Source organism: Xiphophorus hellerii, chromosome 7, assembly GCF_003331165.1.
Source record: "Xiphophorus hellerii strain 12219 chromosome 7, Xiphophorus_hellerii-4.1, whole genome shotgun sequence".
NCBI classification, from domain to species: Eukaryota; Metazoa; Chordata; class Actinopteri; order Cyprinodontiformes; family Poeciliidae; genus Xiphophorus; species Xiphophorus hellerii.
Window position 1 is genome coordinate 31,321,108 of NC_045678.1, and position 27,852 is coordinate 31,348,959.

Below are 27,852 nucleotides of genomic sequence, written 5' to 3' on the forward strand. Positions count from 1 at the left end.
TACACAATTTAAACCTGGACTGAACCTGGTTCCAGATTATTCTGTTTCTAATCTGTGCAGAATGTCTACTAACTATGAAAACACAAAAAGAAAATCTCACGCAAAATACCTATTTTTGTTCCCACTCAAATACAATTTAATTAATAAAAAAAGTAATCAGTGCAAGTAAGTAAAGGTTATATGGGTTGAAATTATATTAAGTAAATAAATACATTAAAATCAAAATGTTGATTTTTATATTTGTCCCGCTGTGTGAACATTTACTGTTGCTGGAGTTACAAATCGGACGCTAACTTCAGCACCGTCTGATTAGCAGTTAGCTAACCTAAGCTAAGCTAGCGGTAACAGTCGATCTATTCCGCTCTCTCAACATTAATGAGTAAATGGAGGCTCGCAGCAGGCCAGTCTGCGTGTAACCAGGGATTCAGATGAAGAACAACAACAGAACCGAGTCCAGAAACGAGAGGAGGCGATGAGAACCGAAACCTGAACGTTGATCTTTTGTTTGTCAGGCGGACTGAGGGTGAGATCTCAGGCAGGAGGTCTGGCTGGCGACTTATTTGATTGTAAATCTGTTTATTACCTGTTGTTGCAGCAGCTCTGTTACCGTGACACAGATCTGCTCCTTGTTTATCAGCGGTTTGTAACTCATAATGACGCAGAACTTTGCAAAAGTCTCGATCCGACCCTCGTTTCTTTTCTAGAGGGAAAACTGGAGAAAAAAGCATAAATTTGTTCAAACATGCAACCAGAAAACTTTATATGATCAATAAAACACGGCTTTATTGTGGGAGTTCATGACAGTTTGGGATTCCTCTCATGCTAAAATTTCAGTTGTTTCCTAGAAACCCCACACTACTGGCTGAAAATGTCTGCCCATAGCATGACGCAGCCTCCACCTTGCTTTACTGATGATTGGTCACGTCTCGGCCCTTTCCTTCATACTTCCTCTTATTTCAAATGAAACTTCAATCAGACAGTAGAAGGAGAATCTGGAATCTGGTTTTTTTGTGCAGATCATGTTTTAGGACTTTTGTCTATTATTTTTTATTATTTTATTTTTTGAGTCCATACCCTTTTGGGTCATGAGAATCACTGCTCCGAGGCAAATTTCCAGTTTTCTTCTGATAAAGTGGATTCATGAACCTGGTTAAAAAGAGCATCAAATCTTCTCTGTCACTGATAAAAGACTGGAGTAAACAAGACATCAGGGGCGGTGCTGAAAATAAATGATAAATTAGCTGGATTAAAAAGATTCAAAGATATTTTTCCAAATTTAGATTATTAATTTAAATTGTAAGGAAATCAGGATTTGTTGAAGCTCCTTGTGTTTTTCAGGCATGATGGAGGCGGTGCAACCATCATGTGGTGAATGTGGACAGAACTTCTCAAACACGTCCATGTCCGTCTCCCACCGCTGTCCAAAGCTGCCGGTCTGGACGGGTCCAGGTAAACACCTGGAGGAGACATCAGAACCCAATGTAGAACAGCAGAAGCTGATTGTTCTTCTTCTTCTTCATCCTGAAAACATCCCGTGTGTTTAGGGAGCCGGAGCCGGTCACCAGCAGGGAAACAACCAGAACACAACCCCAACGCTTCAGCGCCACCTGCAGGTAAACCTCAGGAGGTGGGGTCACTCATATTGACCCTGGTTCTGCTGGAGGTGTCTTCACATTTAAAGGAGTTGTTTCTCTCCACTGTCGCCACATGCTTTCTAAGAAGGAGTGGTTGTTTGTTCTTGTCCTCCAGCGTACCTTTCTGAGGGATCAGAGGACGTTTATCGGACCCACGCCTGTCCCAAATGTCGCCGCTGCTTCAAGATGCGCTCCCACCTGCAGGAGCACCTTCGGTTGCACTTCCCCGACCCGAGCCTCCAGTGCCCCACCTGCGACCGCTTCTTCACCAGCCAGAGCAAGCTGCGCATACACCGCCTCCGGGAGGCCGGGGAGAAGGCCCACCGCTGCCACCTGTGTGATTATTCAGCCGTGGAGAGAAACGCCGTCCGGCGCCACCTGGCCAGCGTGCATCCAGAGGACGCTGGCAGCAGCCAGAGCTTCCTCTGTCCCGCCTGCAGTCAGAGCTTCCACCACAGCCGGACCCTGAAGGCTCACATGAAGACACACAACATCCGGAGGGACGGGGCGCCGGTGTCCTGCTTCCAGGACGGCTGCTCCTTCCAGAGTTCCCAGAGCAAAGACCTGCTCAGACACGCCGCTGAGGAGCACGGGGTCAGAGCGGCGCAGTGTCGTCATCACGCCTGCAGCGCCGTCTTCAAATGCGCCGCAGACATGGAGGATCACTACCGGACCCACCTGGCCTACCACTGCTCAGACTGCAGCTTCTCCTGCTCCAATAAGAACGTCTTCCTGCAGCACCGGCGACTCGGCCACACCGGCCAACAAAAGCTCTGCTGTGACTTTTGCCCCTTTGTGACCTTTAACCCTGTGGATCACGAGCAGCACGTTGCGCGTCTGCACGCCAACGAGAAGATCCACCGCTGCTCTCGGTGCAGCTACGTCACGGCGCATAAACGCGGCTTGAAGCGACACAACCTGATGCACAGCGGTGAGGAGCAACAGAAACAATCTGAGTTCTTCAGAAAAAACTAAACCTGGGCTGGTTTTCAGTCACACTGCCACCGTGTTACTCATTCACCTCTAAATATCACAATTTGAAACTAAATATTTAGCTTCAAATTAGCTTTGAGCTAAACATTTAGCTTGCTAACTAAATATTTACTTTGCAGCTGAAATTTATCTCTGCACTAAATATTTAGCTCTGGCCAAAATATCAAGCTAAATATTTAGTTTTTTAACTAACTATATAGCTTGAAATTGTGACATTTATAAATGAATGAATAACATGGTGAAAAATGAATAATAAATGAATAATCCAAATTATTGCTGTTCATTCCTGACTGACTAACTTCACCAACTGGACGAGTTTCTCTGGCTGTGGCTGAACCGTCTGTTTGCTCTCCAGGTGAGAAACCTCACAAGTGCAGCTTGTGTGAGTTCAGGTGCAGAGACGAGTCCTACCTGTCCAAACACATGCTGGTTCACACTGAGCACAAGAACTTCATGTGTGCTGAGTGTGGCTACGTCACCAAGTGGAAGCATTACCTCACCGTCCACATGAGGAAACACGCCGGAGAGCTCAGGTACAAAACACACTTTTCAAATGGTCCCTCTGTTTATTGTGGAAACAAAAATCATTTAACCACTTCCAAATATCCTTTCGCAAATATTTATTTTGAAGCTAAATATTTAGCTTGCTAACTAAATAATGAGTTAGTGATATTTAGTTTGCAAATAAACTATTTGCTAACTAAATTATTAGCAAATAACAGGGCTGGCTAAATATTTAGCTTGGAGCTAAATATTTAATATTTAGTTTGTAAAGTAAATATTTAGTTTGTAAAGTAAATATTTAGTTTGTAAAGTAAATATTTAACTGTAATTTAAGTATTTAGTTTGAAACTGTAGTATTATAAATCCACGTTCAAAATATGACTTGGAAAACGAACCACCATGTTTTTCTCTGGTAAAAGGTCAGATGACCCAAATGACCCGCCTGTCTCTCCTAGATATTCCTGTGATCAATGCTCCTACCGATGCCACCGAATGGATCAGCTGAAGAGTCACAAATTACGGCATCAAGCTAAATCGCTCATGTGTGAGATCTGCGCTTACGCCTGCAAGCGCAAGTATGAGCTCCGCAACCACATGCTGGCCAAACATTCTGGAGAGGAGAAGAAATCTGCTGCATATAAGTGCAAGTACTGCTCATACACCACCTGGTACCGGCAGGCGCTCCAGAACCACGAGAACTGCAAACATACCAAGCTGAAGGAGTTTTGCTGTGCGCTCTGCTCCTACTCGTCCTACAGCAGCATCAGCCTCTTCCTGCACAAGAGGAAGGTCCACGGCTACGTCCCTGGAGACGCAGCCTGGCTGGAGAACTATGCAGCCAAGGAACAGGAGAGGAAGTCAGCAGAGTTCATGGAGGACTTTTACAGGAAGTCCAAACCGCCAGCTGCCGGTACACAGCAGAACCAGTCAGGAACCGGTGCCTGCACAGAAAGCTCTGCCGCTTCTCAAGCCGACGGTTCGGTTCTCGCCCAAGAAGTTTCTGAAAGATCCGCCAGCAGTCCGGAGCAGTACTGTACCCTGCTGTTGACCACTCTGCCGACCGTCGAGGACCAAAACACAGCTTTAAGAAATGAGAACGAAATCTGCCGAAGCACACCGCCTTTAACCGCGCCAGACCCGTCCACACCTGCCAGCTCATTGGAGGAAGACAATCTGGGATTGCAAGACGGACCTGGTGAGCAAAGTGACGTAGAAGATGCCAGTGAGCCTCCGACCAACCCGAGTCGATCTGTTGAGTCTGTGGACGGTCGGACCTTCACCCCTGAGGGGGAAAATAAAGTTTCAACTATCGGTTCTGCTTTCCCAACCGAGGAAACCGACCCGTCACACTCTGAGGTCCGACTGAAAGCTTTGAGGAAACACGACAAGGACCAAGCAGACGCCATGGTTCTAGAGGGACGGGTCCAGATGCTGGCGGTGCCATCTGAAGCCGTTTACCGTTGTGACAAATGTTCCTACGTAACCAGCAAGGAGACGGCTTTGGACCAGCACTGCAGAAATCGGTGTCACCGCAGGACAAAGGGACACGAGTGCCCGTCGTGTGGGGAGCGATTCAAACAGAGGCGAAGGTTTGATCACCACCTTAAACATCAGCATCCTGCTCCTCCACCCAACACAGCTTCACCAGGAAATCCTGCTGCAGCACCGGCAGAATCCGGACGATCACACAGAGAAACAAGTTCACATCAGACTGAACTTCTGTCCTCTGCAAACGAGACGTCCACAGAACTGAAACATCAACAGCAAGAACCGTGCACCGCCCACAACCAAACACCCACCGTGTCAGAACCTCAGGCTGGTCAAATCATGGCAAATGCGAAGGAAGAGTTAACTAAAACATCTAAATTAGCACAGAGCAAAGCCCTTTATGTTAAAAAAGACGGTAAATTTGAATGTGAGGTGTGCAGCTTTTCCTCAGCCAAGCTGGCAACTTTTAAAAAACACCTCCAGGCCTGCCGAGAGACTTCAGGTCAGATCGTTTCTGAAACGGACAAAGAAGGGAGTGAAAAACTCAAAAGTATGGAGGAGCATGTAGGAAAGACCAATGATGGTAGTTCAGGAGAAAACCGACCAAACTGTGCATTAAGATGTAGTCAGAGAAAAGCTGTGACCGAAAAGAAAGGCCGTCTGAAGCCATTTGAGGTCCGGTGTCCCAGCTGCCCTTATTCAACCAGATCCAAACGTTCTCTATCCCGTCACATTCTTTCTGATCATAAGGAGGAAAAGCTTCAGGATCCAGTAGAGGATCGGTTGCACTGCCAGCAGCGTGAAGGCGCTCGGATGTATCGCTGCAGCCACTGTTCCTTCAGCTCCTCCAGGCGCCATCGCCTGGAGGAGCACGAGTCTCTGCACACGGGCGTCGGCCGTCACAGCTGCGACGCCTGCCACAAAACCTTCGGCTCAGTGTCCAAATTGCGCCAGCATAAGCGACGCATCCACGACAAACAGCCCACACACTTCTGCCCGCTGTGCGACTTTGCCGGCTACGCTCTCGACGACGTCAAACGTCACGGCCGCCGGTGTCACTCGGGGGAGTTGCAGCACATCTGCAGTCACTGCAACGCTCGGTTTAGTTCTGAGATTGCCTTGAGGAACCACTGCAAACGGGCGCATCAACTTCAGGCCTGCTTTTCATGTAAGAAATGTGACTTTACAGGCAGCAGCGAAGGGACACTGAAGCAGCACCAGCAGAGCAGACACCCTGAGGTGAAATGCAGCACCTGCCAGGAGGAGTTTCAGAGTAAAGAAAGCCTCGGCCTTCATCAGAGGACTCACCTGGCACACCCGTGTCAGCTCTGCCCCTTCGCAGCCAAAACAAGGCCGCTGCTGGCGCAGCACCTTCTGAGCCAACATGAGGACGGGTCATCAGAGGACAAGCCTCTGCGCTGCAGCACATGCGAGTTCACCTGTCGGCATCAGCTGGTGTTGGAGCAGCACCTCCGGTCACATGGGAGCAAGCGCATGTACAAATGCACAGACTGCGAGTACGCAACCCGGAACAAGCAGAAGATCACGTGGCACATTCGCATTCACACCGGGGAGAAACCGTACAGCTGTGAGCAGTGCAGCTACGCCTGCTCAGACCCGTCCAGGCTGAAGGTAGACACCTGGGTGACCAACACCCAGATATCAAAATGAATGCAACTTTCTTGTTGTATAGGTTGTAGATTGTCATTGTGAAATTTCTTCAAACCACTTCTGGTCTTAATCCTGCCAGAGTTGGTTATGTTACGCTAATACCTACTGATGCAAATTCTACACATACCAAGGATCATGTTGGAAGCAGTTTGCTGCTGTCTAGTGGTTGAAGTTCTGCCCAATTGTTCCTCATCATTGATTTGCACTCTGCATCCTCAATCCGCTAAAACAGGGATGTCCAAAGTCGGTCCTGGAGGGCCGGCATCCTGCGTGTTTTAGTTTTCTCCCTGGTTTAACGCACCTGGATCAAATGATGGATCGTTAAATGGCCTAAGAAGAACATTGACCTCCTGAAAAGGTTGTTGGTACCATAGCGAGAGAACTAAAACATGCAGGATGCTGGTCCTCCAGGACCGACTTTGGACACCCCTGCGCTAAAACGACAATAACGGAGCTAGTTTATCAATTTACGCTTTAGCATTTTTACTAACATTGAAAACATTTAGTGCACTCAGCTTCTCATAAATTAATTCTTCCAGATAAATTCTAAAGCGCTACTCTTCTTTAAGTAGTTAGACATTAATATTCACGCTCTTATTTTGAAGTAGGTGAAGACGGTTTTTGCAGCACTTGTTTCCTCTCCTCACGTTCTCCATGCAGGATGTGGTTTAGAAATTTCAGTTTTTTTCTGTACCCAGAATGCATCACCTCAGCAATCTGGGTACTTTGAGTTGTATCTAACCTAGTTACCTAGTTAGCATTTTGGTGTTGCACGTTAGCGTTAGCATAACTAATGTTTATGATATGTGGAAGTTTCTCTGGTTGCTTCGCTGCCCTGAGGTCAGCATTCGGGTTTTCACCTCACTAATATGTCAGCTGTGTGTTTAAGCTGAATTTATTTGCTTTGTTGTAAATAAAATAAGAATCATCTAATTTTCCATTCATTTCTACCAAAGCTGCATATGAGAGTTCACCAAGAAGAGAAGAAGTACCTTTGCCCAGAGTGCGGCTACAAATGCAAATGGGCGACGCAGCTGAAGTACCACATGACGCGGCACACAGGCACGAACGTCAGAACACAGCAATAACACCAGAGTAAAATGGCAATCTGACTTATCTGCTGAATTGTTTAATCCTCCAGGGGAGAAACCATACCCCTGTGATGAGTGTGGGTACCGCACCAACCGAGCAGACGCCCTGCGCGCACACCGGGACACTCAGCACCGCGACCTTCGACCTTACGTCTGCGAGAAATGCGGCAAAGCCTTTAAGACCAGCTTCATCCTGAAGACCCACCAGAAGAAGCACACGGACGACCGAGCGTACGCCTGCGGACTGTGCCAGAAATCGTTTCGGTGGCCGGCGGGTCTCCGACATCATTTCCTGTCCCACACGGAGCGGCGGCCATTTTCCTGCCGCCACTGCGCCTACAGAGCCAAGCAGCGGTTCCAGGTGGTCAAACATCTGAGGCGGCATCATCCCGAGGAGTCGGCGGAGCAGGGCGTGGTGCGGGACTCAGACCGGAGCATCCTCACCCTGAAGGAGGCCCTGCAGGGGGCGCCGCACGCCGCGGCGGTCAGGGAGCAGCGTCCTCCAGCCAGGAACGAAGAAGCTGTTTCTGAAGGAGACGCAGCAGCAAAACAAAACACCAAAACCCAGTGAAGATTCTGAGATGTATGAATATTTATGGACTCTTGGTTCCATTTGAGAAAAAAACTGTAAACGTGTTTATGAACAAAGAAATGAGCCATAAGGTAGAGCATCATCAGTTCACACTGTTTTTAATAAGGTCTGTTTTTATATGTATAATACTGATATCTGGCAGTTTGGACGTTTGTTTCCAACAGTCGTCCAGTTATGTTGCTGTTAGTTCAGGCAGGTTTAACATGCAGAAATCCTTCATGTTCAGACATCTTAAAGAGTCATTTTCCTACTGACCTGCAAACTGTGATGAATAAAAACTCATAATTAAAATATTGTACATCTTTATTACCACCTGCAATGCATGCTGGGCCGGTGACGCAAAGTTTATAGTCAAAACACAGAAACGTCGAAACTGAGACAAACTGCTACTAAACACCAGATGGCTTGTGACCTACTGTTTATTACTTTAGCTAGAGCTAACACCATTAGCAAGAGCTAATGCCATTAGCAAGAGCTAAAAACATTAGCAGACGCTAATTCTAAATCAAAACAAATTGAAATATGAGTGGATGGTTAAACTTTGTAAAAATCATTCTTGAGAAAATGTTTTGATCCTGATGCTAACCGTAAACAGATAGAGCCAGAAACCTCAGCAGCTAGCGCTCTCCTTCTTGGTTAGCATTCCTAGCAGCAGCACAAACTCCAGTTTTTTCAGACTTTCTGCTCTTCCTCCTCTTGGTCCTCCTCATCTTCATTCCCTTTACATTTCAACGCGCTCAGGTTCAAATTCAAAGAGTTTAATGTCACTAAAGTCACAAAAAAACTTTTCTGGCTGGACGGAGCTAGCGCTGTAGCACTTAGCATACGTAATCTACCCAGCATGCATTGCAGCGTTAACAACATGGCAATGTTCCTGTAACAATATTTCGTTTAAATTGATAAAAACAGTATCTGTCCTGTGGTTTTTACATGTGAAATAAACAATAAAATCTGTGGATCTTTAAGCTTCAAAATATTCTCAGAGAAAAAGAATAAAATGCAGACGTTGAGTCCTTCCTTGTTCATTTTACACCTCAACAATCTACAACAAAATGGCAGAAAAAGATGAGGACCAAAGTGCTGCAATGTCCTAGTCAAAGTCTAAATTTAAGCTTCAGTCTGACTGGAATGATTCAGTCTCATCTCTTTTCCTGTTTGTTCTTAAATAATAAGTAACACTGGAGTTTTCCTTCATCTCATTTTGCCCAGCAGGTGATTCTTTAGAGTCCAGATAAAAATGTAAAACGACGTTCCTGGAATCAGTAAACATTCGAAAGTTTTCTATGAGTTTAGAAGCAACTAAAACACTAAAACATGAACACTGGAGTGAAGCTGTGAGGTCAGAGGCGCCGGGACCTTCATGTGAGCTCTGAGACGCTGACGTTAACGAAGACGGAGGACGGAGGGATGGCCGTCCCGTCTTTAGACAGCAGGTGGATGTGACGGTAGCCTGGATGGACAAAATTAATGTATGGCAGGCCAGTTTAACATAAAATCAGCTCCAACACATTTACATTCCAGATATCTGAAATCACATTCTGACTGTTATTAATGATGCCAAGTAAAGTTAAATTAAATTGCAGATATCTTGAAAGCAAATAATGACGCTGCAAAATTTACGGCAAACAATTTTGACATAAAATCGTTTTTTCTGAGTATGTGTAATCACACTCCAGATATCGGAAAGTCCGAATGACATCATTGATATTTTTAAATAATTATTCTGTTTATCAAAACATCCCAGATTTATGTAGCATTTTGATATTAAAATTAAAAAAAGGGAGAAAAAATACATTTTGAAAGCTTAATTTTCAGCAGCACTTTTAGCTCCTCAAAGCCGTTTTAAGTGAATTGTTTAAGTTTTGGAAGAGAATAAAAGGGGAAATTATTATCATATTTCTGCATTTGCATTCTCTTTATGTCCCATAATGCTGGTTTCTTTCTCTATTGTGGCATCATCTGACTATTTTGTGCAGAAAATCCAAAAGTCTACAGGCATCTATTTGGACAGCTTAGTGGCAGCATCTCCAGTTTACACAAAGGCTCTTCATTCAGATACATAAACATGAAATTTTGACAAATTATAGTTACATTTGAGATACCTTGAACTGTAATTACAGATGTCGACTCTTCAGATGAGGAGAGATTACATTTATTTTGACTTCTTCCTCTTAGTCAGAATGTGAATGCAGATATATTAAGTTATTATGCAGGATGTTCAAAGTGTTACAACATATTATTAGGGCAACACTTAGAAAAAATAATTGTAAAATTATGAGAATAAAGTTGAAATATTAGGAGAATAATGTCATAATATAACTTTATTCTGCTAATATTATGACTTTACAGGTTTATTCTTGTAATTTTATTTTACTTTTTCTTTGTATGGCGCGTAAATTATAGGTGTGTCTGGTCAAAACGTCTCTAATGACGTTCCAGATGAAACTGATTTTATGTGATATTGGCTTGCCGTAGCCTCACCTGGCTGGATGCAGGTGAAGGGAAGAGTGAACTGTCCGATGAAGTCGTTCCTGGACGTTTTGTCGTGGTCCTCCACCACGAAGCGGACCAGCGCCAGCTCAGGCGAGTGGACGATGAAGTTCAGAGTCTCGTTCCAGACGGGGTTGAACCCTGGAGGTCAGAGGTCAGAGGTCAGCAGCCAGGTGAACACCCCGCCGCTTTGCAGGTGGGCTGATGAGTTTCGTACCGTTGTTGTTGATGTGGCCGGTCTCCTCCTTGGTTTGGTCCTGAGGGACGCCATAGATCTCCACTCTGACCAGCGGGTCCACGATGGATCCCTCCTTCTGGTTGACCTTGGGCAGCTGCTGCGCGCTGATCACCTGCCGCGACACACACACACATTCACCTGGAGACTCACCTGACCCCACCAAACACCCTCTGACCCGCTCTGGAGGACAGCTGGACCTGGATGGACAGGCGGGCCGGCTTGTAGCCCGGCCGGTCCTCGGGTCGGTCCGGGCTGAAGCTGCTGTCGGCGTCTGTCATGAAGTCGGGCTTGAGGACGTAACCGCAGCAACCGTTCTGCCTGAAGCGGCCGTCGTTCAGGTCCATTTCCAGGCCGGCCGTCTGGAAGTTCAGAGCCACTTTGAGACAGAGAGGAAAATAAATTAATTAACTTTCATTTTTCCAGACATAAAAATGAATCAGAAAGAGACAAGTTGATTCTCTGTTTCTGGAATCTTCTGATCAATAAACACTCGCCGCTTTATCCCTGTCTGACTTTCTTTGAACATTTAAACGTTTTACATCCTGAAAGAATCGTTTGTTAAACAGTTCTGTTTGTAAAGCTGCAAAGTCAAAAATCAACAGCAATAATTTGGATTATTCTTTCTACAATGTGGTTCATTTTTAGATAAATTCATTCATTTATAAATGTCACATTTAGATAAACATTAAACAGAGATAAATATTTAGCTCACTAAATATTCAGCTTGTTAGCAGCAACAAATTAAACTTCCTAATTAATTATTTAGTTAGTAAGTTAAATATTTATTTAGAGGTTAAATATTTAACTTGCTAACTAAATATTTAGTTTGTAAACTTAATGTTTAGTTAGCATGCTAAATATTTATTTAGCCAATTAAATATTTAGCTGCTCGGCTAACTTGCTAATTATGCTGAATTAACAAAACTCTTGCTGGGAGTTTTGGACTGCAGCGTTAGAAATGGCCGATCTGTGCAGAGGTCAGAAGGATGAAATCTGTGCAAAACAGTTTGTGAATCTGATTCTCAAACGGCACACAAACAAAGATTAGCTTTTAAAATCTTTACCCACATTTAAATGATGCATTATGCAAACCTTCAGCTGAAAGTCAAAGTCATGTTCATGTAAATTACACAGGAAATGTTCAGTATTTATCTGACAGCAGCAGGCGGCGGTGTTTCTCATACCGATCTGGCAGCCCACGTTCCACATGTCCTGAGGGTTGTAGTTGGACGAGTCGGTCCTCAGGCCGCTGGGGTAAGTCCTGCACAGCTGCCGAGCGTTGCACCGAACGAACTCTGACCCTACAGAGGAACACACAGCAGCTCCTGTAGCCTGAACACTGAGCTCCTGCACAGACTGCGCTACGTTCTGTCTAAAAAGTCATAACTTCCACAATAAATCCTTTTTACCTGAGTCCTTAGCGAGTTTCTTTGCTTTGGATTCAGAGAAGGACGACATCTCGTAGCACTTAGCCTGAGAGCGAGCGTGCTCAAAGCCTTGAAAGTGGACACTCTTGCAGTAGACCACCAGGTCTGACAGCTCCCTGGACAGTTTGGACTTCTGCAAAACACACATCAAATATTTAAAAAACAAACTACTGGATTCATGGTTGCATTTTCTGCTTGAACGCCTGATTCTTCAGGGTTACAGAAACATCCGGTTAGACCAGCAGTGGCTTGGTAAATGATAGGAAAGTCAGACTTCGCTGGTTTGCTAAACAGTTTTAATAAACGTGGATAAACATGAACACTGGGACTGTTGACTCATCATCAACATCCTGTCAGAGCAAACAGACAACAAATCGTGTCTAAAACCAGTAAACAGGAGCTAAACCTCAAGCAGCCTTCGCCTCAGAGACACAAAACGACTGTTTTCCTTCATCTGTGATTCAGGAGTTTAAATCAGAGCAAGTTAGGATTTAGCTCCAGCTGTACTTTTTAAATCAATCTTTGGGTCACATTTTTATTCAGATTTCTGGAGGAAAACAATCTACAAAAATTAGAAACAAAAAACAACTTAGGTAACAGTAGTATCGTAATTAATTTGCCATTTAGCCGTTTCCATGAGCTTTTATGAAGGAACAATGTGGAGAAGGAGGGTTGAAGTCAACCAGCCCGTAGATTGCTGCATCTTCAGGGTTCACCAACTTAAATTTAATTATTAAGTTTTATTAACTAACTTAAGTTTTATTAAGTTAGCCAATGGTGAAGACAAACATCATCCAGCAAACAGAGATAAATTTGGACTTAACCCATAACAGATTCAAAACAGCTAGCCAGCTAGCTAACAGGTGTATATTAGAAGCTAGTTAGCGATAGCTGCAACCGCCTCAAGTCACAGAACGAAGTGAAGATGTCTGTATACAACTCAACCTTCTACAAGACAGAAAACATAATATAAATAACTAAATAGTCCTGCTGTAATTTACGTATTTAAGGCAAACTTACATTTTTTAAAATAAATTTAAGACATTTTAAGGCCTTAATTTATCCGTGGACATGCTGGTCTTTCAGCCACCACCAGGGGAGCCAGATCTGTCCTCACTAACAAATTTACAGCTTCAGGTGGAAAATATTGAGATTTTTATTTTTGCGTTCATAACGCTGCACTTCATCCGTTGGAACCAGAATCTGTTTTGGTTCAGAAAACCAGGAGAAATATTTTCATTATCGATACTTGATTTCCTGACTGAACTTCAGAGAACCAATAATGATTAGAAACTAACTCTACAGTAAATCATGTTTATCTTGACTTTTGCGTTCGATGCGTCTGACCCACTTTGTTTGTCGTTTCCGCCGGTGGATCTTCTGCGCTCGGACTCTCTGCGTCATCGTTCGCCGTCTCGTCTTCGTCGCTGACTTCGTCAGTCAACGTTTCGTCCAGGTGAGTCTCCAACCCGCCAATTTTCTTGGCTTTCAGCAAAATCTTTCCTCTCAGCTCCTGTAGTGAAGAATCACAAAAATAAGTTTGTCTCTGCAGGAACCAGATTTTATTTCACTGCATTGTGTCCTAACTGAAGGAAGCAAAGCATCGACCCTCAGTGGAGCCTCTCACGGCGTTCCTCCACCATTACTTCATTTAGCATTGATTGCTGTGAGTGCTCTAATGGAGAGGAGTTCATAAGTTAGAGTTACTACTGCTTTTAGCATTAGTGCTAAATGGAGAACAACAGGGAGGCTGATTAATTTTTAAAACGAGACTTTTGGATCTATAGGGTTTATGGTTCAGGTCAACGTCTGGAAAAAACTTTTTTTATTGACAGAATGACGATAAATACCTGAAGAGTCTGGAAAAAAACTAGATAAGAAGCAAACAGTGACCAGAAGCCGACTCCAGAAACTCTAGTCCCATCTGAACTAAACGATCCTGGAGCCACATGAAGACAGTCACAAATCAGCCTTCTTCACTTTAAAAGAAACATTCATCAATATTCACAGTTGGTGACTGTTTGGTGTTTTTATATTTGAAGCACTTTCAGCTGCTTAAATGTGAAACTTGAACTTGCAGGTTAAACTGCGATGCATCGTCTCAGTGTGGCTGCTGACCTCAGCTTCTATTTGCTCCATTTCTTCCAACAAAGACCCGGAATATCGATCCGTCTGAACAGAACCGTCTCTAAATGAGGTCAGCACCAGGCGCTTGTAAATGTAACTGCAGAGCTGGGCGTTTGTCCCAAAGTGATCAGTGTTTCAGCTGTTTTGCAGTTTTCTGGTTCTGGTTCTGCAGGTCAGTGACTCGATGCTCCGCTGGTTTTCCTTAGATAGAAACTTTTTCAAAAACCCTGCACCGCTGGACAACCTACAGAAACCTTTCAAGTCTGAGATCTTTAATCATTCAAGTGTTGAAAGAACAAACTCTGAACAAAACAGTTAAACATCGTGGGTTTACAGCATAATAACTTTAAAGTGAAACCTGTGACCTGAGGCGAGGGAAGCATGTGGGGGATCTGTCCGTCCAGCGGGGCCGTCAGCAGCATCTCGCCCAAAATTTGGCGAAGGTGTGTTGCCATGACGGTCTGCTGCTCCACGCCACAGTGATTCTCCAGGGACACGATGACGGGGAAGTCCGATACCTGAAGGGGAAAAACTCGTTAAGCACAAATATTGTAACCAGTTCTTGTTGTTTTTGGTAAATTTCAGCTCAGTTAAATGCCTCTGCTTTGCCTGCGGTGATGAAAACATTCAGCTCTTTTCTCACCGCGCCGCCTCCTCTGAGGACGGACATTGTGGTTTGAGGATTGAGTTGTTTTCACTTGGGTTCATTATAAGATAATTATGTCAAGGCTCTTCTGCAGCCACTCAAATACATTAGAGGTTATCGCAAATTCATTAGTGGCATTTCCCGTGACAACAAATAGGCAGATCGTCAGGAGAACGGTTCCCATGGTGACGCTTCCTGAGTTTCAGGACAACGACGAGTCCCAGCAGGTTCAGCTGAAGTGACTGATGTGCAGTAAACGTTATGATGATGGTACTTGGCAAAACGCTCAGGTTTTAACTGCATTTCTATGACTTTGTATTTTTATGATGTGAAGCATTTTGAATGGCATTGTTGCTGAAATGTGTTATACAAATAACCTTGATTGATTGATAAAGTTTAAAATATAAAAAATATGTTAAATAATTGTAAAAACCATCATAAATCTAAGGGTGCATTCCCTGTTCAGTCCGCTTTAATCCAACTCCAGTCCGTTTGTCCAGAAACTCCGGTCCTCCAAACCTTCGTCTGGGTTCGGTTGAAGTGAACTCTGGTTCAGTTCGAATGCATTGTGAACGCCAAGTGGACTGCAGACTGCTCCAAAATCAGGAAGTGGACTACAGCGCAGGGCATTCTGGGTAAATACAACCAAAACAAATGTGCTAGCTTAGCGCTAGCAGGAGAAATCATGGGAGAAATGACTGTGGTCTTTAGCCAAAGACTAAAGAGTTAAAATCTGACGCTACTTCATTTGTGTTTCCATCTGGTGAAGAAGGAAGTTGCTCTCAGTGTCTTCAGAGGTTTCTGTGTCGTTTCCTTCAGTGGTTCTTGGTACAGCGCCCCCACAGGCCAGGAGGGGAACAGGTTGGTTTGGGTCAGAGCAGAGAGGAAGAGAACCACAGCAGCTGGAAAAACTCAAAGTTTGGTGCTCACCTTGAAGGCGTACTCTTTGAGAGTTGAGATAATGTCTCTGAAGAGGATTTTTGATGTTAGCGTGTGGCCGTGGTAGACAACGGGTTCCCCGTCGCTGCCGTCCCAGCAGTCCACCTCCACACAGCGGCAGCCTCTCTTCAGCGCCCTGCAGTCAGAGACACATTATTACCAACTCAAGGTTGACTCAAGAGTCATAAAGACAGTCAGACATTTTCCTTTCTGCCTTTTTAGCATGAAAACGTGGTTTTGGTGCAGTTGGTGCAGTGCTCACTGGATGTATGCCTCCAGGCTGCTCTGGCCTCTCAGCTGGTCCTCCAGCAGGTAGGTGTTGTGTGAGGAGGAGATGAAGTAGTGGCTGAGCGGCTGGTTCATGTCCTGCTGAAGCTCCAGGAGCGCCGGGTTGAATACGGAGCCCTCCTGGGAACACAGGTACGTCTGGAAACCCTCCAGCGACATGGAGCTTTCCTTCACGGCTGGACGGAGGCAGAGACACGAAACACATCACAGGTTTTTACTCTGCTGCTCAGTGACGACGTTTAAATCTCTAACCCGTTATATTTAGAAAAAAAGAATAATTTATGATTGTTTCTATTTTTCTGTACATCTTTAAAAAGTCTTAAATTCATGTATTTAAAATAAAGGCCTTATTATTTCTTACATTGGCCTTAAATACATGAATCACAAGTCTTAAATTTTGTTGTGGCAGGAATAAGGGCGAGCATTTATCATATTGCTTATCATTAATCATGATACATTTCTTGTCATAATAATATTTTTATTATTATTGTCACAATAAATTCCAAAATATTGTAAAAAACCCTGAAGCTGTCTGTATTGTTGACATGGTTATATTTACTATTTTTCTCCATTATTTGTTCAGTAGAGGTGAAAACGTGATTAAATGTGCATTTAATGTGCATTTTATTCACAGATTTATTTTAGTGAAATAAATCACAGTGTTTTGTGTGACTGGTGTCCTATAAATGTTTTACACATAGGAATGTTTTCCAAGGACATTATTTGTGTTTGTGGGTCTGTGATTGCTCTGCCATGCAGTCACAGATGTACAGTCGCCTAAAAAATAAGTATTAAATAATTCTTATTGCCACTTTTATTATCACAATAGAACCACAAAATATCGTAATAAAATTTTAAATCCATGTTGCCCACCACACAGAATTATTTAATCTCTTATAATCTATGTAGTTTATTTTTTTTGCTGGACTTTTCTGTCAGGCAAAGTTTGACATCTTCATTGCAGTCAGAGACTTGAAGCAGTCGAGGCTAAAGCTAGCTGCTAATTTGCTCTTGCTACCTAGTAGTTAGGATTAAGTATAAGTTTATTTCCAGTTGGCTGGACGACGTAACTCGGCGTGCATTTTGCATAAAAAGCTTGGCTGCAAATTTTAATTGTACAAATCTGTTGTGATATAGGTCTTAAATTTAATTCATAATGGTCTTTAAAAGTCTTAAATTTGAGTTGGTGAAACCAGTAGAGACACTGCATGGAGTTACGTCCAACGAAACCTTTTCTGCTCTATAAATAGTCGTCTTACTGGTAAAACAACCCTGAACACGATTCTGTGAATGTGTGAATAACTCCTGATCTGAACGGGGGATTCTCATGCATCCAGCTACCCGTCTCAGAGGGTTCGTAGCGCTGGATCAGCTGCTGGGCATGCTGGGAGCTCTGGTCCCCTTCGCCCTGCTCCAGCCTCAGGAAGGTCTCCAGCTCCTCCAGCGTCAGCCGCTCTCCGTCTCCAGAGTAGTCCTGGAAAACCTTCCACACCTCGTCTCTCTGGGTCAGCATCTGGTAGAAGTGGACAAACTGCTCGATTTCCAGGGAGCCGCTTTCACACTTGTCGGCCATCTGGAAACAAAGGAACTGGTTTTTAGAAGACGTCTTTACAACAACAGAAAACGTCTGTTGGGATCTTGGGTTGTTTTGGAGTCTCATAATTATTCGGTGATAGTTTCTAGGTTAGATCAGTCTTGTTCCTGGTTTTCTGCAGTTCAGTTCCTTCTTAATGAATCTATCTTATTTCTTGTGTCTAGTTTTTCTTTCTCTAGTTTAATTATGTTTCCTATGTTTAGTTTGTTTTACTGTTAGTGTAAGAGCCAGTTAATGGGGAATTCATATAGAATAATAATTTAGATTAAAAATGTATAAATATGCTTAATTTAATTTTAAGAAATTCATGATGAGTATATTTTCTAGAATGTATAACTTCGTTAATATAAAGGGATACTTTTATTGTGAAAAGTAATTTTGGCTTCCACTACGTAATGCATAACATTAATATTGCCCGTATGCACGTTTGAGGTCAGATTGCAGTTGGATGCGGTGGAAGCAACACAATTTTTTGACCGATCTGTACCGAGCCTTTCATTTCTTCTGTAAGTGTACTTTTGGAGTTCTTTAAGTAAACATCATAAAAGAAGACTTGGTTTCAGTCGAGTGATTCAAATATTTGTTGTTAGACAAACTGCAAAGGTGGTACAACGAACTTTTGGGACGCAGAGTGACACTACATAAAGTCAAAAAATTGCTAATGGAGCCTCATTTCTTCTTGCCTGGACAACGCGACTGAAGAGAAAAGAAGCTCGCGCCTCGCTGAGAAAAAAAAAGGACTGAAACGGGTAACCCTTTGAATGATTCTCCTAGAAAAGGTAACGAAAAGGCTTCTTTAGTTAGATTCATTTCCCTGTGTACCCTCCCTCATCTCTCGCTCCTCACACCTGCAATCAGTTAGTTAATCAGCCCAGGTCTTAAAACAAAGTCATTATTGGCTGATAGTCTCCAGTTTCTCCTGCGATCAGGTCAGATCCGTACCGTAAACAGATGCAGAGCGTTGTCTTCGTTCATCTCCACGTTCATCATCTTCAGCAGCTTCTTCACTTCTTTGAAGTTCATCTTCCCGTCTTTGTTCTTATCGGCTTTCTGGAACCAGTCTCGCACCCATCTGAGAAACGCTGAGGAAAACCTCAAGTCATAGAATCAACTCTCATATTTAAAAACTTTAATTTGGTATTTTTTATTCAGAGGTTTGGAGACAGTAAAAGGGAAGCTGCTGGAGGGAGTTAAGGCAGATGTGGGATACTGGTCCTGCCTCTCCTGCTCATCCATGGTCTGGGCTTTGTGGATCAGCTTCCGGACCCCCTGGATCCAGGCCTGGGCCTCCTCTGGGGAGTCGGCCACCAGGTCCAGGTTTCCTTGGCGACCGTGAAACACCAGGGTGAAGCAGAGCTCGGCAGGAAACTCCTCGGAGATGCTCAGCATGACCTCAGACTGATGGCCCTCACGCACCGCCTCCACGTCCATCACTGAGACTGAGACAGTCGTTAGCACCGTTAGCTAGCCCAGGCTGCCTCTGGTCCTTCACCTCTGCACAACACAGCTTCGTCTGAATGGCAACCGCCTTTACTTCTGCTGCATCAAACTGTCTGATTCCCAGTCGCTGATCTACAACCAGTTTACCTCCATTGTTTTTAAAAAGCGGTGCACATATCTCAGCTAAACTGTCATTTCTTCTGGTGCAGCATGCGCCTGTAAAAACCTTCCAAGTGTGGGTAAGCATAAGGATTAGCATGCTAACCCCTCAGGTTGTGTTTTTCAGATTTCCCAATAGTCAGGATAATGACCATTTCCCAAGATGGCCGCCGTTTTTGTGCCTTTTGAACCAATTATTGCCATAAAATGTTACCCATTTTCATAACTTTATGTCGCATCTTGGTGGCCATTTTGAAAAATGTCAAAAAAAGAGAAACAAGATCAAGACAATGTTTATGAGGATCAAAGTATTCGGAGTTCCAGGATCACATTAATTTTTATTACCAAAGGAGCTTCATGCATAACTTGCATTAAGCGTCTGGCCTGGTTCTGTTGGACATTTTCTTTTTGTTGCTACATTCCCTTCAGGCGCCAGTTAGTTAGAAATGCTGCCAAAGGCTATAATGTGAGTTTTCCTCTCCCTCCTGACGGATCATATGTGCTCTGACGGTGTTTCTGCACTCACAGGTGGAGTGGCCCTTCCCCGCCCATCTGGATTTGTACCAGATCGTCAGGCCGTCCTCCAGGAGGCGGAAATGACGCTGCTTCTTCCAGGAGCGGGACTTGACCTTCCTCAGGGTCGAGCCCGCCATCATCAGCCTGACGTGCGGGTCGTCCTGGACGTCTGAGGGGAATTATTGACATAGTCAGGACCAAAACTACAAACCATCGATCTCAATAGTGGTGGGAACACTTCATCAGAAACTTCTCAAAAGATAGAACCAGTTAGCAACATTTTGAGAACTCCCAGTATGAACTGGAACCAGGAAGAAGCGCTGGAGGTGACTGTCGCTTTCTGAAGTCCCAACTTTGATCAGAGTTGGATCCAACCCACAATAATCGTGCTATAGCTGTTAGCAAACAAGCTAACATGCTAACGTTTCTCTGTGTTTCGTGCTTTAAACCACTGAAGGTTTTCTCCTCTATTTGAAAGGTGACACGAGATAAAAGGTATCAGAACAAACAGATTTTATTTTTATCAGAATGCTGTGTTCGTGCTTTGATAAGATGCAAAGCAAGAACATTTTCTAAAAGTAGAAATGTTTCTACTTTTAGAAACATTTTTATTAATTTTTCACTCCAAAATTGGAAATTTCAAATTCTAATACAAACTTGAACCCACAATTTAACCTTTAACCAATATATTTCCAAGGGATTTTCTTTTTTTGATGACATAAACAGGATGCTGATTAGTAAAAACCTGGTGCAGTGAACCCTCGTTTTTCGCGGTGTTACGTTCTGAAAAGAACCCGCAGGTGAAATCCGCGAAGTAGGAACCTTTATTTTTACAATTATTATACAATAAAATACTCAATAATACATTGAAACCAAAGAACAAAACCTTTTTACAGGCCCAAACATTTGTTTAACAAATAAAAAGTACTGTATAAACGTTTTTTTTTCTTTTTTACAAATAACTACTGTACTGTAAAATAATAATTTTAATATGAACTCAAAGCGGATTCCCTGCCCGAATTGCGGAGATCAGCGCCGCCCCACCGCGACCTGAGTTACTGGATTAGAAAGGGAGAAAATAAAAAATGATTATGAAAAACAAAACAAAGTACAGCAGCACAAATAGTGACTCTCGTGTATTTTCTGTTCTGACTGAGCCGCTGCAGCCTGACTCCGCTCTGTAGCGGGTTTTTCTTCTAAAGGTGTGTTTTTACGAGAGAAGATCATAGTTATCGGTAGCTGCTGTCGCTCTTTTTTCTTCTGGGCAAAAAGATTCTTATAAACCGACATGCCACCATCGATTATGTTAAATTTGGCAAGCTGTTTTACGTACGTGTACATATTAAACCGCAACGTTGTTGACACACAGGTAGAGAAGAAGCGGAGAGACTGTTTAGCCAATCAGAATGCAGAACACAATGCACGATGCAAATCCGTGAAGCAGCGGGACCGTGACAGGTGAACCGCGATGTAGCGAGGGTTCACTGTATTTACTGAGGTTCTGGTTGTTATGACAACCATTAGGTCAAAGTTCATGATTTTGACTCGGTGTTCATTAAACTGAAAGTCTTCAGTTTGAGGAGGTAAAATACTCACATGAACCTTCAGGCTCCATCTTTATCTCTGGAACATGAGTGGGAATATTTTCCTGTAAAAGAAACATGTTGGTGAATTTCTGTCGTCTGAAAATCCAAACTAAAAAAGAATCACATTCAGTCAGATTGTCTGAAAGGTTTTCAAACTTTCTTAGGATTTTCTCTGGACCTCACAGCTCAGCTCAGATTTGTGTTTGTCCACCAGGCTGGTGCCATTTCTGAACTGGTCTGTTGGTTGAAATAAACCATCGTTCCCAGCACGGCGTGAAGAAAGCAGCAGCTCCTCTTTGTTCGCTGGACAAACGGCATTTAACAGCATGGGAGAGTTTCTGAATCTTTGCTTATCTGGAAGCAGAGAGCAGCTCAGTGCTGACGAGGAGGAATCAGAACCGACCCGGACCGGACCGGACCGCACTGGACCGGACCGACTTCCCTCTGATTTATTGCCTGTATTGCAGTTTTCTCTCTAAACAAATCCAGACATTTTGATTGAAAAGGAAAAAGTCTTCTGTTATAGTTTTTTCTCTCATCAAAGAAATTAAATCCCTTTTGTTCAATGATTTAATTTCTTAAGAGGAAATAAAGCCACCAAACCTGATCCAGTAACTGCAACCTTCACTTGAGAACTTGTTGAAAACTGGCAGTGAGTGCAGAAGATGTCTGACCCACTCTGCTGGGCAGAATTGCTTAAGTTCGGTTTTCCCAGCGTAAACTGCCTGCTTTAAGGCCAAACTTTGACTGGGACACTCCAAATCCTTCAGAGATAAAATGTTGGTCAGATCCTCTCCTTCAGTTGTAATTATGGCTCCAACAGTTACAGACGTCCAGGTCCCAGATCACCACACTGCCACCACCGTGCTTCGCTGTAGCTGCTGCTAGTGTTTCTCCAGATGTGTCGCCTCTTCTGTCGTCGAATTTCTTTTAGTCTTTTAAGTCATTTCTTGATTCTACAGTCTGATTGTACTTTTCTGTTAATTTAGTTGCATAAAAACAACTAAACCTGAGCGACTAACTGCTCTTCTGCCGTGTTCATGTTTCTCCTGTAAAGAATCAGTTTCTGCCTGTTAGCCTCGGCTCAGGTTAAGTCAGATTAAAATCAAAGCGTTTGCACTTGCAGCTGGAACCTGACAGCTGATTGTAGGATCAGATGATGAATGAATGAATTTGTGATTGGGTGAATGGTCAGTCAGCGGTTTATATTTCTTGGTTCCTCAGCTTTTGACAGCTGAATGAAACGAAGTCCTGCCAACAGGCGATTAGTGGAATCGTTGTAAAAAAATAAGTTTTTGGCTTCATTGGTGCAAAGAAAATAAACGGATGACCTGCTCAACGATCAAGGACGGCTCTGACTTTAATCCACCTGACCAGGTAACAGTCAGAGCGTTGACCTGGTGAACCACAGCAGTGGGTTAAAGCTTTGGGTTAAAGCTTTGTGCTAAAGCTTTGTGCTAAAGCTTTGGGCTAAAGCTTTGGGCTAAAGCTTTGGGTTAAAGCTTTGTGCTAAAGCTTTGAGCTAAAGCTTTGGGTTAAAGCTTTGGGTTAAAGCTTTGTGCTAAAGCTTTGGGTTAAAACTTTGGGTTAAAGCTTTGGGCTAAAGCTTTGGGCTAAAGCTTTGGGTTAAAGCTTTGGGTTAAAGCTTTGTGCTAAAGCTTTGAGCTAAAGCTTTGGGTTAAAGCTTTGGGTTAAAGCTTTGTGCTAAAGCTTTGGGTTAAAACTTTGGGTTAAAGCTTTGGGCTAAAGCTTTGGGCTAAAGCTTTGGGTTAAAGCTTTGTGCTAAAGCTTTGGGTTAAAGCTTTGGGTTAAAGCTTTGTGCTAAAGCTTTGGGTTAAAACTTTGGGTTAAAGCTTTGGGCTAAAGCTTTGGGCTAAAGCTTTGGGTTAAAGCTTTGGGTTAAAGCTTTGGGCTAAAGCTTTGTGCTAAAGCTTTGGGTTAAAGCTTTGGGCTAAAGCTTTGGGCTAAAGCTTTGGGTTAAAGCTTTGGGCTAAAGCTTTGTGCTAAAGCTTTGGGTTAAAGCTTTGTGCTAAAGCTTTAGGTTAAAGCGTTGGGTTAAAGCTTTGGGCTAAAGCTTTGTGCTAAAGCTTAGTGCTAAAGCTTTTGGTTAAAGCTTTGGGCTAAAGCTTTGGGCTAAAGCTTTTGGTTAAAGCTTTGGGCTAAAGCTTTGGGTTAAAGCTTTTGGTTAAAGCTTTGGGCTAAAGCTTTGGGCTAAAGCTTTGGGCTAAAGGTTTTGGTTGGCCTCTACAGCGTCAATAAAGTGGTAGAAAGACTAAATGAAGCTGTTTAAAGAAAAGGATCCGAGGTTTAATCCAAAATGGTTTGGTTTCAGAAGTACAACAGTCTCATTAAAATAAGATGCATGCATGATCCCTGAATGGATTTATTGCAAGTCGAGGAAAAAGTAAAACATAAAACATGGTTTAAAGCAAAAATAATGTTCACTGATGAATTTATTGAAAATGTGAAAAGGTGGGTTAAATCAAAACAGTAAAGATGAAGATAGTTGGATTAAAGCCACTTATATACTTTTGCTGATATAAAAGTACAAACTGTTATGTACTGCAACATGCATCTGGCTGAAAGACAACAGAGATCGTATTCACTTTGCTTTCTTACTGGGCAAGGCCGCAGTCACGCCTTCACAAGCTGCGACGATCCGACGACTGGAACGTCCAGCTGCAGCCTGGGCTGCCAGGGCGGTCGCCATGCTAAACGCAGAGCTGCAGCTGGATGAGTCGGACAGACAGTTCATCAGTTCTGAATCAACTATCAGGATAAACGTTTCCATACGTTTGTGGCAAATCGGATCTGCACCATAAGAGAGATTTCAAGCCCTTCCAGTGGAGGCATGTTGGTTCCAACAGCAACCCGGCTGATTCTGCACTGAGGGGAATGAAAGTGACCAGCTTTCCTTCAAACCGCAGCTGGATTGTAAGTTTTCTTTGGAAGTCTGAGGAATTCTGGCCAGAAAATCCTGTTGATGAAAAGACGGACTCCAGTGATCCAAAGGAGGTTCTGGTGAACTCCACTGCTGCTGATTCAATCAAGGCCACTGATTGTCACAGAATGGAGGAAACTTAAGATTTCCTGGTTTCTCAGGCTGAAAATGTCTTGCGGTGCAGTGTGGATGAGTGGTGAGGCAGACGCAATGGAACCAGGTTAGATGAATAATGATGATTTAATGAAGAAAAAGCCAACACAAAGTCCAAAACCAGGCAGCACTGCAGAGCGGAGACCAGGGCTCAACACAGGTAGCACTAGCTACACGAATGGACATGAAGACAGAGACAGCACGCACAAACAACTAGGACCCGACCAGGACGCCACACACAGGTGGCATTAAATACACAGAGGGTAATCACAGAAACGAGACACACCTGGGAATGATCAAGGGGAGACAGGACAGCACGGAGACTCAGGGACACAGAAAACTCAAAATAAACACAGATAAAAACACAGATCCTGACAGAAAACACATTTGCTGCAGTTCAGTCGACAGGCAAATCGTCTGCAGGACCCTGATCTGAATGATGGGCCAGTGGAAGCACAGAAACCCTAAAGCCCAAAGAGTTGCTGGAAGCTGAGTTTTTATTTTTTATTTTATTTTATTCATTTCCTTTATTTAAGCAGGTAAACCCCGTGGAGATCTAGATCTCATTTTCAAGAGGGACCTGGGCAGAAAGTCTGCAATACAGCAACCTGGTTACAAAATCAAACTAATTAATACATAAGCACAAGTGTAAAACAATAGAAAACAATTTAAAAACAGTGACACTGTTTAATAGAATCTCGTTGCCTGTTTTTAAGAACCCCTCTAAATAAATCCAATGAAATCAGTTCAGACATCTTGACTTCAGACTGGAGCTGATTCAGGCTGAAGGAGCCAAAACACCGACTGTTTGTTTCCCCTTTTCAGTTCAAACACGTGGAACATGCAAAAGAAAAATGTTATTAGAGCGTAAAGAATAGGAAATAACAGATCTATGTAAGAGAGCTAAAGTATGCTGGAGCCGAGCCGAGTAGAGATTTATAGATCAGGATCATCATGTGATTGTTTCTCCGTTCGCTTAAAGGAGCCAATCAGCTTCTGCATACAACTCAGACGTCTGCTACCGGTTACAACCCTTAAAGCTCAATGATACACAGTATTCAGTGCTTGAAGGCTTTTGGTCAAAGCATTCATATATAAAACGTCTCCATAATCCAGGAGTGGCAGGAAAGTTGCTGCTACCAATTTACTTCCAGCTTTGAGAGAAACAAGATCCATTTCAGTAATAAAACCCAATCTTCATTTTCAATGTTCGTAACAAATTTGCTATGTGATTTTTAAAAGAAAGCTGTTTATCTAGAGTTAGCCATCAGACGCTATTATCAGCAGCAAAAGTTTGAAAACAACATTTCCTCCTTGCTATTTCCTCTGCTTACTGTACAACAGGAACAGTAAGCAGACAAAGTTCCAGCTACAAACTGGATCCAATTTTGGATAACGGTCTGCTGAGAGTTGGAGGAAGGTAAAGCAAGGGAGCAACGTCAACGAGGAAAAACATCTTATTCTCTCCAGGCTCATCTGCAAAACACTGAGAGGCAGCAAACCTGCTGGAGGCAGAACCCTGCAGTACGTCGCTGGTGCTGCCAGCAGGCGTTTGGTGGAATCATTGCATCAAATCTGTTCATTGGTCACTGATGAGCTGCAGAACGATCAAGGACGACTCTGACTTTAATCCCTCTGACCAGGTTACAGTCGACCCGGTGAACCGCCAGCCTGGCCTCTGCATTTTGCCTGCTGACAAACCGACCCGGAAAGCAAACGCTTTCTCAGGTTGCCGTGTAATAACTATCTCTTCCTTTCATTGTCTGTAAGCTCCAGCTTCCTTCAGCAAACTGTTTGAGTTTGGAGCTGGTCACAGTGATGCATACTTTCCACAGAGCATCGCCACGTTTGCGTGTATCATCAGCGCCCGGCCACTGCTGCAGCGCGCCAGCATCACTCTGCTCTTCCCAGCAGCCAGACCTTCAGCTGCTGCCGTTGCTTTATTTTGGGGGCAGTGAGTCACTTCATGAGGGAGTTCACTGATCACACACAAACACACACGCGTGACTCGGAGGCGCCATGAGGACCAGCAGCATCTGACGGCTCTCAAGTTTTCTGGGAGTTTATGCAGCTCAGGAATGCTGAAGCCCCAGTCAGAGCTGGAGCTGTAATCCTGGATTTCCTTAATGCATCTATGACAGGAATGTGAAACTCCAGCAGGATTTTCAGAGTAAATTAGAAGCAGAAGCAGAAAGAAAGTTTTCATGCATGCTCAGCTCAGAGAGGCCAGAATGACTCAGGGAAACGGCAGCCTGATGCTTACCTGAAGGATGTGCTCCTCGGATTCAGAGCGACTCCAGGAGAGTCTGAGGCTTTAAGAACTGGGAGTACTGGAGGGGAAGTGAGTCCCAGTCTGACTCCTCCCTTCCCTTTCCTCCAGTCCTGCTGCTGCTGGGTGTGAGAAACCTGATTCCCCAGCGGCTCCGCAGCGCTCCCTGCTCCAGCACCGCCTCGTCCCGCTGCCTTCCTGCCCGGCCACTCCCTCCTCTCGCATCAGCGCCGCGCTGCAGGACTTCAGCTTCCTGATTATTGGAAACAGAGCCGCCATTAAACCATGCATGAGAACAATAACCTCCATTAAAGGCTCAACCTCAGTTCCTCTGATTGTAGAGAGAGAGATCTTCCTGATAAAACTGTGTTTAAATCTAACCAAACCAAACAGTGAGTCCTGATCTCTGGCTGCAAATCTTTATTTTCCTCCCAGTAAACCATCTTCTCCAGATCACACAGGTTCATTCAACACATCAGAAATTTTCTTGAAAAACTCAAAAAGTCACAAATCTTTTACTTTTTATGATTTTCTAGAAAATTTGAGATTAGTCTCTAAATTTCTGACTTTTTTTGTCAGAAATCTGACAATCTGCTTTTCCCCTCGTCTGTAATGTTATTAATATGTTGCTGTACCGAGGAGATGATGTCATCAATAAATGGTGACACTTTGTTGTTGTCATTCTGTAAATAATGACATTTTTAATTCAAAGTTGCATTAAAATATCATTATTTACTGAATGACATTTCACAACAGTAATAAGCGTTCATCGACTCTCCTTCATGTCTTAATAAAGTGTTAAACTGGAGCCGTGTTGATGAAGCCCAGGGTAAAGAGCCCGTCTCCCTCAGCAGATCGCAGACGGAAACTCGGCCTGATCGCTCTGCTCCATTTGAGCCGCTGCAGCTTTTAAACGCCGGATCGTCTCCCACCGGGATTCGACTCAGGTGTTTTTCCTCCGTGATGCTTCCTGTCCATCCGTCCTGGTCTGCGGCGTTAATGGAGTCCATGATGTGTTGATGCTGCGGGAGATGAGCCTGTTAAGGCGGTGAGGCTCCAGAGCTTC

General features: G+C 43.8%; 2 protein-coding genes across 3 annotated transcripts; one reads left to right on the plus strand and one right to left on the minus strand.

Moving 5' to 3' along the window:
- The first annotated feature begins 177 nt into the window (after positions 1-177).
- Positions 178-8,426, plus strand: znf142 (zinc finger protein 142). Its single transcript, XM_032568759.1, has 8 exons — positions 178-523; positions 1,339-1,449; positions 1,545-1,613; positions 1,750-2,565; positions 2,983-3,160; positions 3,587-6,251; positions 7,247-7,352; positions 7,432-8,426. The coding sequence occupies exons 2-8, from the start codon at positions 1,341-1,343 to the stop codon at positions 7,950-7,952; spliced, it is 4,464 nt and encodes a 1,487-aa protein (XP_032424650.1). The 5' UTR covers positions 178-523; positions 1,339-1,340; the 3' UTR covers positions 7,953-8,426.
- On the minus strand, positions 8,056-26,970 carry plcd4b (phospholipase C, delta 4b). 2 transcript variants are annotated; one of them, XM_032568761.1, is made up of 16 exons: positions 26,781-26,970; positions 21,434-21,485; positions 19,848-20,006; positions 18,933-19,161; positions 18,665-18,794; positions 17,470-17,701; positions 16,103-16,304; positions 15,832-15,976; positions 14,621-14,773; positions 13,480-13,641; positions 12,111-12,261; positions 11,886-11,996; positions 10,899-11,077; positions 10,681-10,813; positions 10,455-10,604; positions 8,056-9,423 (listed from the first exon to the last, which is right to left on the minus strand). In XM_032568761.1, exons 2-16 carry the CDS (start codon positions 21,450-21,452, stop codon positions 9,332-9,334), a joined length of 2,247 nt encoding a protein of 748 aa, XP_032424652.1. In that variant the 5' UTR covers positions 21,453-21,485; positions 26,781-26,970; the 3' UTR covers positions 8,056-9,331. The 2 variants fall into 2 exon arrangements, with proteins under 2 accessions (XP_032424652.1, XP_032424651.1); XM_032568760.1 differs by having other exon boundaries at positions 11,886-12,002; positions 26,781-26,967.
- Between the last annotated feature and the right edge of the window lie 882 nt (positions 26,971-27,852).

Bases quoted from the DNA above. Each gene is read 5' to 3' on its own strand.
- znf142 (XM_032568759.1), top strand. From the start codon at position 1,341: ATGATGGAGGCGGTGCAACCATCATGTGGTGAATGTGGACAGAACTTC. The intron at 6,252-7,246 runs GTAGACACCTGG...TTTCTACCAAAG, and splicing joins CAGACCCGTCCAGGCTGAAG to CTGCATATGAGAGTTCACCA. The intron at 7,353-7,431 runs GCACGAACGTCA...TTAATCCTCCAG, and splicing joins CCACATGACGCGGCACACAG to GGGAGAAACCATACCCCTGT.
- plcd4b (XM_032568760.1), bottom strand. The intron at 14,774-15,831 runs GTGAGCACCAAA...TTTCCCCTTCAG, and splicing joins TCAAAGAGTACGCCTTCAAG to GTATCGGACTTCCCCGTCAT. The intron at 11,078-11,885 runs GTATGAGAAACA...TCTGTCTCAAAG, and splicing joins GAACGTGGGCTGCCAGATCG to TGGCTCTGAACTTCCAGACG.